This window comes from Piliocolobus tephrosceles, chromosome 1 (assembly GCF_002776525.5).
Source record: "Piliocolobus tephrosceles isolate RC106 chromosome 1, ASM277652v3, whole genome shotgun sequence".
NCBI lineage: Eukaryota > Metazoa > Chordata > Mammalia > Primates > Cercopithecidae > Piliocolobus > Piliocolobus tephrosceles.
The window spans coordinates 144,940,267-144,952,412 of record NC_045434.1 but is presented as its reverse complement, the minus strand read 5'-3'; the positions used below and the strand labels follow the sequence as shown (position 1 = coordinate 144,952,412).

The 12,146-nt window shown below is 35.2% G+C and overlaps 1 protein-coding gene across 3 annotated transcripts in view; it reads right to left on the bottom strand.

Annotated features, from left to right (window-relative positions):
- PIGK (phosphatidylinositol glycan anchor biosynthesis class K) overlaps window positions 1–12,146 on the bottom strand; it is a 116,501-nt gene that overhangs the window by 51,643 nt on the left and 52,712 nt on the right. For all 3 annotated transcript variants that reach the window (XM_023209161.1, XM_023209179.1, XM_023209168.1), the window contains exon 9: window positions 7,428–7,600. In XM_023209161.1, the coding sequence (XP_023064929.1) occupies window positions 7,428–7,600 (173 nt within the window). The remainder of the gene's footprint in view (window positions 1–7,427; window positions 7,601–12,146) is intronic.

Here is a 12,146-nt window from a genome sequence, read left to right as displayed (position 1 = left end):
AAGGGGAGGGGAAGGGAGGGAAGGGAAGGGGAGGGGAAGGGAGGGAAAGGAAGGGGAGGGGAAGGGAGAAAAATTCAGACTAAGTTTCTTCTAACCCACTAAGATAAAAGGTGAGTGTTTAGAGTTCATAATGTCCTAGGCTCTATTTTTCCTTAGGTAATTCTATAGAATTAAGACTTTTACAAATTTGGTAACACTAAAATGTGCAGTATTTTTACAGTCACAACCTGGAGGATATCTTCCTAACACAGAAAAGATACAAAACTGGCAACCTGAGTAAAAGGTTTGCTAACACAGAATTACCACCAGATTCTAAAAAACCCAACTCTTTGAATAGGAAGACTGTTTATCTGTCTGCATAATTATCCAAAGCCAACCTATGTATACTACGATGAAGCTGTTTAAAATCAAGTTACCTAAGCAAAGCTTATTACAATCAGTCCTTATTTTACTTCATCTGCTCTTGCAAATAAATTACAACACAATTAGTAAGACATAGGCAGAAACAAGGTGTTGTTACTATATAACTTTATCTTAACATGTCTAAGTTTCAGAAGACATATAAAAACAATTCTTAATGCATACAGGTACTCCCATCAGTTTTATGTACTAAAGTTCTCCATCATATCCGATTTTAGTCTAATGTACTAGCAAAATATAAAATATGAATAACTGAACTAATAGACTCCATTGTTTCCCTAATATGTGTAGAAAGTATTTCTAATTGTCAATTTTATTTTATTTTATTATTTATTTATTTATTTATTTATTTATTTTTTGATGCGGAGTCTCACTCTGTCGCACAGGCTGGAGTGCAGTGGCGTGATCTCGGCTCACTGCAAGCTCCGCCTCCCGGGTTCACACCATTCTCCTGCCTCAGCCTGCCGAGCAGCTGGGACTACCAGCGCCCGCCACCATGCCCAGCTAATTTTTTGTATTTTTAGTAGAGACGGGGTTTCACCTTGTTAGCCAGGATGGTCTCCATCTCCTAACCTCGTGATCCGCCCGTCTCGGCCTCCCACTGTGCTGGGATTACAGGCGTGAGCCACTGTGCCCAGCTCTAATTGTCAATTTTAATAACACTGTATTGATAATTTAACCTAAGATTTTAAGAAATACATATATACTCCAGACTATAATTTCCTTAATAAAACCGTTTTTTATGGTATCTGATCTCTCATTATATACTTAACTCTAAATAAACTTCGGATTGCCATTCATATTTGTATGCAAATAGCACCTACATACAATGAGATAATATCTGTAGCATCTATGTAAAAATTCCTGAACCACTGGGAGCCTGATTCTCATAAATTAACTGAATAAAGTACACCAGTAATTATGAGGCCATCCGGTAAATAGCAACATTGTAAATAAAATTTATTTATAAACACTAGAGGGTGCTCTAATTCAACAGTGCTTGGTATCTGGCGGTGATATTTAAAGTAATTTTCTCCTTGATTAAAAACAACAATCTTCAGCAATGACAATTTTTGCTACTGAGCTAATACATACAAATAATTTAAGAGCCAAAATTCCATTCTTCCAGAACATATAACAAAACAATTTGTCAAGATAGGCAGTATAAAAAAATGTACATTGTGACATGAAAAATTCAAAATGTGGGGGGAAAGGGAGTTAATATCTACAGGTTTCAGTTTGTTTGTTTGTTCCTTATCTCTTTTTTGGTGATTGAAGTCATGTTAGTATCAGTTTTTGGCTTTTTTTTTTTTTTTGAGATGGAGTCTCACTCTGTCTCCAAGCTGGAGTGCAGTGGCGCGATCTTGGCTTACTGCAGCCCCTGCCTCTCAGGTTCAAGCAATTATCCTGCCTCACCCTCTTGAGTAGCTGGGACTCCAGGGGCGCACTGCCATGCCTGGTTAATTTTTTTGTATTTTTAGTAAAGATGGGTTTTACCATGTTGGCCATAATGGTCTTGATCTCCTGACCTAGTGATCCGCCCACCTTGACGTCCCAAAGTGTTGGGATTACAGGCATGAGCCATCACGCCCGGCCATATCAGTTTTAAATAACTTATTAGAACTATAGGATTTTTAATGAACCTAATGGTAACCACAAAGCAAAAACCTATAATAGACACACTAAAAGCAAAAAGCAATGAATTAAAACATACTATCAGGGAAAATCATTTAACCACAAAGGAAAATGGAAAAAAAAAGGAAGAGAGAAATTATAAAATAACTAGAAAACAAATAAAAAAAATGGCTATAGTAAGCCCTTACCTATCAATAATAATACCGAATACAAATTGACTAAATTCTATTAAAAGACATCATAATTAAAAGACATGACTAACTGGATTAAAAAACAAGACTCACCTATATGTTGCCTACAAGAAACTCACTTTGCCTATAAAGATACAGACAAAAAATGAACAAATGGAAAAAGATATTGATGTAAATGAAAACCAAACATGAGCATGAGTAGCAATGCTTATATCAGATAAAACAGACTTTAAGTCAAAAACCATAAAAAGAAACAAAGAAGGTCATCATATAATGACAAAGGAGTCAATTTAGCAAGAGAATATAATAATAGTAAATATGCATATACCTATTGCAGTATTACCCAAATAAAAAGCAAATATGATTAGATCTAAAGGAAGAGGCAAACTGTAATACAATAATAGTATAGCACTTCAACACCCCACTTTCAACAACAGACAGATCATCCAAGCAGAAAATCTACAGAGATAATGGAGTCTATACTCTAGACCAAATGGACCTAATAGACATTTACAGAACATTTCAGTCAACTGCTGCATATTATACATTTTCCTCATCAGCACATAAAACATTATCCTGGATAGAACATATGTTAGGTCACAAAACAAATCTCAACAAATTCAAAAAAGCTGAAATCATTTCAAGTATCTTTTTCTGACTATAAAAAATAACCTAAAAGTCAGTAACAAGAGGACCTTTGGAAAAGTATACAAATACATGGAAATAACATTCTCCTGAATAGCAAATGGGTCAATGGAGAAATGAAGAAGAAACTTTAAAAATTTCTGGAAACAAATGAAAATACAAACACAACATATCAGAATATGGGATACAGCAAAAGTAGTATTAAAAGGAAAGTTTATACCAATAAACATCCTCAGAAAAGAGAAAGATTTCAAATAAACAACCTAACTATGCAACTTAAAGAACACAAAAATCAAGAGCAAAACAAATCCAAAATTAGTAGAAGAAAGAAATAAGGATCAGACCGGGTGCAGTGGCTTACACTTGTAACCCCAGCACTTTGGGAGGCCAAGGTGGGAGGATTGTTTGAGCCCAGGAGTTCGAGATCAGCCTAGGCAACATACTATCTCTACAAAAAATAAAAACAAATTAGTCTGGTGTGGTGGTGCATGTCTCTAGTCCCAGTTATGTGGGAGGCTGAGGCAAAAGGATCGCTTGAGCCCAGGAGTTCCAGACTAGGCTGAGCAACAGAGCAAGACCCAATCTAAGACAGACAGATAGACAGACAGACAGACAGACAGAAAGAAAGAAAGAAAGAAAAAGAAATTGAGACTAAAAAATATATAAAAGATCAACAAAGCAAACTGTTGGTTTTTTTGAAAAGATAAAATTGACAAACCAGTAGTTAGACTAAGAAAAAAGATTAAGAGCCCAAATAAATAAAATCAGAGATAAAAAAGAAAACATTTCAACTGATACCACAGAAATACAAAAGCTCATTTGACAATATTGTGAACAAGCACATGCCGAAAAAATTGGAAAATCTAGAAGAAACATATGAAATCCTGGACACATACAACCTACCATCATTGAACCAGAAAGAAATAGAAAATCTAATCAGACCAATAATGAGTAACAAGATCAAAGCAGTAGTAAAGAATCTCCCATCAAAGAAAAGCTCAGGACCTGATGGATTTACTACTGAATTCTGCCAAACATTTAAAGAACTAATACCAAATCTACTCAAACTATTTCAAAAAATTGAAGGAGGGAATACTTCCAAACTCATCTATGAGGCTAGCATTACCCTGGTAACAAAACCAGACAAGAACACAACACACACACATAAAAAATCTAAAGGCCAATATCTCTGATGAACATAAATGCAGAAATCCTCCACAAAATACTAGCAGACTGAATTCCACAACACATTAAAAAAAAGACCATTCCATCATGATCAAGTGGGATTCATCCCAGATACGCAATAATGGTTCAATACATGCAAATCAAAAACAAGATACATGATCAACAGAATCAAGGACAAAATCCATATGATAATTTCAACAGATGTTGAAAAAGCATTCAATAAAATTCAGCATCCCTTCATGATAAAAACTCTCAACAAACTGGATTAGAAGGAACATACATCAACATGATAAAGTCCATACATAACAAACCCACAGCTAATATCATACGTAATGGGGAACAACTGAAAGACTTTCCACTAAGATCTAGAACAAGGTAAGAATGTTCACTCTCATCACTTCTATCCAACATAGTACTGGAAGTCCGAGCCAGAGCAATTAGGCAAGAGAAAGAAATAAAGGGTGTCCAAATTGGAAAGGAAGAAGTCAAATTATCTTTGCGTGTAGACAACATGATCTTACACTTAAAAAAACCTAGAGAGTCCACCAAAAAATGTTTAGAACTGATAAACAAATTCAGTAAAGTTTCAGGATATAAAACCAACATACAGAAATCAGTCGCACTTTTATCCAACAGTTATCAATCTGAAAAAGCCATCAAGAAAGCAATCTCACTTACAATACCTACCAAAGAAAAAAATAATCTAGGAGTAAATTTTACCAAAGTGAAACATCTCTACAGGAAAACCTACACAAAGCGGATGAAATAAATTGAAGAAGACACAAAAAATGGAAAGACATCCCATGCTCATGGACTGCATAAAATAACGTTGTTAAAATGGCCATACTACCCAAAGAAGTATATTTGTTGATCTATACATACGCAATCTCTATCAAAATTCCCATGGCACTTTTCATATAAATAGAAAAATCAACCCTAAAACTTCTATGGAACCACAAGAGACCCAGAATAGCAAAAGCAACCCTGAGCAAGAAGAACAAAGCTGGAAGCATCACACTATTTGATTTCAAATTATACTACATAGCTACAGTAATCAAAACAGCAAGGTACAGGGATTAAAAACAGACACACAGAGCAATGGAACAAATAGAAAACTCAGAAATAAATCCAAGCACTTACAGTCAACTCATTTCCAACAAAGGTGCCAAGAATATACACTGGGAAAGGACACTCTTTAAAAATCGTGCTGGGAAAACTGGATATCCATATGCAGAAGAATGAAACTAGATCCCCATCTTTCACTATATCCCAAAATCAAATCAAAATGGATTAAAGACTTAAATCTAAGACCTGAAACTGTGAAACTATTAAAAGGAAACACCGGGGAAACATTCTAGGACATTATTCTGGGCAGAAATTTTTTAGGTAAAACCTCAAAAGTCATAGGCAACAAAAGCAAAAATAGATAAATGAAATTACATCATGCTAAAAAGCTTCTGCATAGCAAAGGAAACAATGTTCAAAGTGAAAAGACAACGTACAGAATGAGAGAAAATATTTGCAATTCATCTGACAAGCAATTAATAACCAGAATATATAAGGAATTTGAAGCAACCCAATAGCAAAAAATAATAATAATAATAATAATCTAATTATAAAATTGGCAAATGATCTGAATAGACATTTCACAAAAGAAGACAACAGGTATATGAAAAAATGCTCAAAATCACTAATCATCAAAGAAATGCAAATCAAAACTACGAGATATCATCTCACCTCACTTAGCTTATAAAAAAGACCAAAAAATAACAAATGCTGGCAAGGATGTGGAGAAAGGGAACATTCATACACTGTTGGTGGGAATGCAAAATAGTACAGTCATCATAGAAAACAGTAGAGGTTGCTCAAAAAATTAAAAATAAAACTACCGTATGATCCAGCAATCCCACATCTAGCTAAATATTCAGAAGAAAGGGTCAGTATACTGAAGAGTTATCTGCACTCCCATGTCTATTGCAGCAGTATTCACAATAGTCAAGATATAGAATCAACATGTGCCCATCAACAGATGAATAGAAAAGAAAAACGTATAAAATAACACAATAAAATGTTATTCAGCTATAAAAAAGAGTGAAATCTTCTTATTTGTAACAACATGGATGGAACTGAAAGTTATTGTTAAGTGAAATATGCCAGGCACAGAAAGACAAACATCACATATTCTCATTCACATGTAGGAGCAAAACAAGTGGATGTCAAGGAGGTAGAGGGTAGACCAGAGGCTGGGTAGGGAAAGTGTTTGGGAGGAGAATGAAGAGAAGGTGGTTAAGGAGCATAAAAATACAGTTAGATAGAAGATACAAGTTATAGTATTTGATAGTATAGTAGAGAAATTATTGTTAACTATTTATTGCATATTTCAAAATATCTAGAAAAAAATAGTAATATACCCAACACAAAGAAAAGACAAATGTCTGAGGTGATGGATATCCCAGTTACCCTGATTTAATCATTAAACACTGTACACATGTATCAAAATATCACATGTACCCCAAAAATATGTACAAATATTATATATCAATAAAAAAAGAAACTACTGTAACTAGAATCAAAGAAAAGCATCTTGTGCCAGTGTTTGAATTTGTTCCTACAACATTCATAAGCTCAATTACAAATTTCAAAATTTTCAAAATTGTTATAATTGTATATATTGCCATTTTTCAATCCAAAAAGTTTCCTGTAGTGTGACTTTCTAATAGATAGCAACAGATAATCACAAATAACAAAGTTTCATGGTTAACAACATATGCCATTATATATTTAAAGAAACTAGCTATTGGCTGACCCATTATTTATTTCTAATAAAGTATTTTACCTTTAAAAATGATTAAAGAGAAAATAAAACAAATTATAAGTATTTCTAAAATTCACATACCCAAAGTGAACCAACGTCTCTCAACTTCCTCTCTCTTACAAATGTCTGTACTCACTCACATACAATTTACTCCCCAAGGCAGTACCTGGTTTACACTTCTCATTCCTTTCCCTAATGTTACCAGGAGGCCGAACAGAAAATTATGGCTCTGGGATAGCCAGTTATGGGAAAAGTTTTAGGCCTTTGTAGCAAGTCTCAAATTGAACTATTAGCAAGATTGTATTTTGGAGTTCCAACATAATCCTAAGGATGATCTTAGTTTCCACTAATATTGACAGTTTTTGCCTATAAATCTGAAAAGTATACAGCCTACATAAAGTGAAGACAGGATGAGTATAAATATGTAATTTTACTTACAAACACCAACTTTTGCCTCTTGATACAATGTTTCAAAAAAATGTACAAATTGTGAGACTAGTCTTCTATTCAAATAATGGTTTGAGATGAATGAATACCTGCTTTCCATGATTTCTGAACCCTGTTGCAAATTAATAGTCTCTGTTGTAATTTCCACTTTCCGTACACTTCCAAAGAAATCAGTTATCAGTACATTTTTAGGATCCCTCTGAAAAAGATCAGTGCGATGTCCGGGAGTAGACACGCACAGACTTTTGGGACACACCTGAAACTGAAAAAATATATAATAATAAATTCATGCATCACACACATACGTTTATTAAATCCAATGACATAATACACTAAACTACAGTGTATTTTTAAAACTCTCCCAACCTAAAGAAGTTATGCATTCTAAAGAGCTTAAAGATTAAAGTTTCATTCCTATCATAATGCTTGGAATTTTAAGAAAACTATGCAGACATTAGGACAGTAATAAAAAAGTAGCTGGCCACTGTGGGAAAAGGCATACTCACTTTCTTGAATTATATGCTTCAAAGTGTATTGTGAATGCTTAACTCTAAGAACTCACACTCAACACGATGAAAACAGAATTGCTCTTTTTCTTTGTCTGTATCCGTCACAGTGGGATGCTCTACTAGAGTGGTTTTCAAACGTTTTGTAATCATGCCCTTTGATTCAAACTTTAAATTCAAATAAAGTAGTACATGGAGGCCCAATATGTAAAAAACATTTAAGTGGAGTTGCTCTGGATTTCAGAAAACTGAAGCACAGCTTCTCTACTGTATATCCTCTTGCTCTCTATTGTACTCCTATGTAGCATTTTATATATCAAAGCACTTTCTTAGTTTATCTATGAAAATAAGCCCAAGCCACCTCCACAAATACTCCAGTGCTCAGTCTGAAAAACCACAACTTCACTGCAAAACAGACGTCACAGTAATTTTTCTGTTAATCGTATCACTGATACTCCATGTCAGTGAATTACCAAGGACAGACATATATTCATGCACTCAGCAAAGCATAAAAAGTGTGTATTACATAGAATTCAGACTGTTACTTTCCACAGAGGATATGAAGATTGCTAAGACATGATCCTGTCCTCAAGGATTTCAGTCTAGTTAGAGATGAATAAACATAACAAGGTAGAAAAAAAATGGTAAGTCTCACTTCAGAAAAGCATAAACTTCTTACAGTTTGAGGATGGGAAAAAAAAACAGACAGTGAAATTCAAGCCTTTTTTTTTTTTTTTTTTTGAAGGAAAACGAGGACTTGCTGGTGGGAAATAAGAGCATTCCTAATAAAAGAGCAGTTGCAGAGATGTGCAAAGCAAATGATTTAGTTTGGCTGAAACACAAGATATATGAGGAAAAATATTATAGGCCTGACAGGAAGGGTCCAGGCACACAGCACCTATACACCTGTGGAGATAAGACTGTCTACAAAAAAATAAGTATTTTTTAGTACTGCACTGGCAATCACCAATATAAAGGCAGAAAGGTGGAGAAGGGTAAAGCAGCTACAATTTATAAAACACAGTGTTCCAAGCACTGTGCTAAGCAGTTTGCAGATATTCTCATTTAAGCCTACCAATAACTCTGAGGTATACAAAAGTTATATGTCCACTTCAAACTAAGGCTCAAAGAGATTAAATAGTTTATCTAATACCACACTGCCAGCAATCTTTGTCGTCCCTACTCAGGAAAGCAGTACAAGGAAACACAAAGAAGAACTCAGGATACAAAGTAAAAAGGAAAAAAAAGTAAAATGCCAAACAGGAATAACAGATAGAAGACTACAGGAAAAAAATGACAGACAAAATAAGCAGAGATAAAACTGAAGTCCCAAGAACACTGAAGATCTCTTGGGTATTCCTGTATGAGCAACTTGATGTGCTTTCTTAGGTACCAGCAGAAGAAAACATTTAAGAGTACAGTCAAATGGGCAGGGAAACACTGAATAATATTATCTTATTCTTTGCTGCCAAAATAAACATACTTCCCCTTATTATGAAGTCACTTCTTTCTTTAAGAATTTTTATCACATCAATCTGATTTCCTTAGCTCAAGTAACACAATGACCCACATGTCTTATATTACTCAGTTTAATTTTCCATAATCTTCTTCAATTACAGAACGTCCACACTCTAGTCAGGCCATTATCAAAGGTAAGAATCATCTATTATTCCAACTTCTGTGTATCTGCACATATTCTATTTCCTTAGAGTACGCTATACTTCTCTTCCTTCAAACCATACTTCCTTCAAGCCATTATCAAAGACAAGGATCATCTATTATTCCAACTTCCTCGTGTCTGCGGGTATTTTATTTCCCTAGAGTAGGCTATACTTCTCTTCCTTCAAACCTATACTTATCTTTTCCAAGAAAAAGTTATTACTAATCTCACTATATTTAAAGGAACCATACAAATGTGCATTGTTGTCATGTCCTTTCATTCATTTAGTAGATATTCAAATGAGCATCTACAAATAAACCAGGTACTGTAATTAAGTTCTGTGGAGTGTAAGATGAATATAACATGGTCCTTACACCTCGTTACTCAAGAAGCTCAAAGCCTTGAGGAAACATCACAAATATAAACAATTATAGTGCAATACTAAAAGTATAATAAAGGTACATGGCAAGAGTTATATGTTCACAAAGGAAAAAAATTTACCTGGAGGATCCAGACATTTCACATAACAAGTAATGCTTTATAAATGTGCTCAACTGTTACCAATGATACTATAAATTTTAAAGGGGCTAACATCAGGTCTTCAAATTTTGCTACTGCTAAAGCAACTAACATGGTACTGTGAATACAACTGATACTCAACAAACATTACTATATACATATACTCTAATAGAAAATAGGTATTATTACACAAATTGAGCTAGAGATAGGTTAAGTCACTGCCCTAGTAAACTGTCAGAAAATGAATCATTCTTATTGAATAAGATTACAATAGTCATCATCAAATTTTCAAAATAAAGGTGGTAGGGTAAGATGAAATATTAGTGAGGAATGTTTATGAAAAACTAAATAGCAATTACGAGCAATAAAAAAAATTAGTTTCCTTAATCTTTCCTGTATAATCAACAGAAGTATTTTTTAAACAATCATTAGATATTCAATGTGCAAGGTACATATAAACTTTTGAGACAGCATGTCATGCCTTACACAAAATATACAATGTAGAATCCAAAAATGAGAACAAACTTTTAAATTGAATTGGAACTTAGGTGACTATAATTTTTTTACAGTTAAAGTAGCATTATCACAAGTTTTAATATTCAAATTCATATCAATATTTAATAAGCATCAAAATATATAATCTTCAAAATGAAGTTAGAAAGTAGTTGATATGGTTTGGCTGTGTCCTCACCCAAATCTCATCTTGAATTGCAGCTCCCATAATTCCTACATGTTATGAGACGGACTTGGTGGGAGGTAACTGAATCATGGGGACAAATCTTTCCCATGCTGTTCTCATGACTGAGTAAGTCTCATGAGATCTGATGGTTTTATAATGGACAGTTCCCCTGCACAAGCTCTCCTGTCTGCCACCATGTAAGACATGCCCTTACACCTCTTTTGCCTTCCACAATGATTGTGAAGCCTCCCCAGCCATGTGGAACTATAAGTCCATAAAACCTCTTTTTTGTTGTTTTTTGTTTGTTTGTTTGTTTGTTCGTATTGAGATAGAGTCTCACTCTGTCACCCAAGCTGGAGTGCAATTTCAGCTCACTGCAACCTCTGCCTCCCAGGTTCAAGTGATGCTTCTGCCTCAGCCTCCTGAGCAGCTGGGATTACAGGCATGTGCCACCATGCCCAGCTAATTTTTGCATTTTTAGTAGAGACAGGCTTTCACCATGTTGGCCAGGCTGGTCTTGAACTCCTGACCTCAAGTAATCCACCCACCTTGGCCTCCCAAAGTGCTGGGATTATAGGCGTGAGCCACTGAGCCCAGCCTAAATCAATCTCTCTCTCTTTTTTTTTAATTTAAATTACCCAGTCTCAGGTATTTCTTCGTAGCAGTATGAAAATGGACAAATATAGTAAATTGGTACCAGCAGAGTGGGTTACTGCTATGAAGATACCTGAAAATGTGGAAGCAACTTTGGTACTGGGTAACAGGCAGATGTTGGAACAGTATGGAGGGCTCAGAAGAAAACAGGAAGATGTGAAAAAGTCTGGAGCTTCTTAAGAGACTTGTTGAATGGTTTTAACCAAAAAGCCGAGGCTGAGGTGGTCTCAGATGGAGATGAACTACTGGAAATTGGAGCAAAGGTGATTCTTGCTATGCTTTAGCAAAGAGACTGGCAGCATTTTGCCCCTGCCCTAGAGATCTGTGGAACTTTGAAATTCAGGGAGATGATTTAGGGTATCTGGTGGAAGAAATTTCTAAGCAGTGAAGTGTTCAAGAGGACACTTGGGTGCTATTAAAATCATTCAAGTTTATGTATTCACGAAGATACGGTTTGGAATTGGATCTTATATTTAAAAGGGAAGCAGACCATAAAAGTTCAGAAAATGTGCATCTTGACAATGCAACAAAAAACAAAAACCCATTTTCTGAGGAGAAATTCAAGCCCCCTGCAGAAATTTGCATTAGTAACGAGGAGCCAAATGTTAATTGCCAAGACAATGGGGAAAATGTCTCCAGGGCATGTCAGAGACCTTCACAGCAGCCCCTCCCATCACAGGCCCTGAGGCCTAGAAGGATAAAATGATTGTATGGGCCCAGGACCCCCTGCGCCGTGCAGTACAGGGACTTGATGTCCCGTGTCCTAGCCACTCCAGCTGTGGCTAAAATG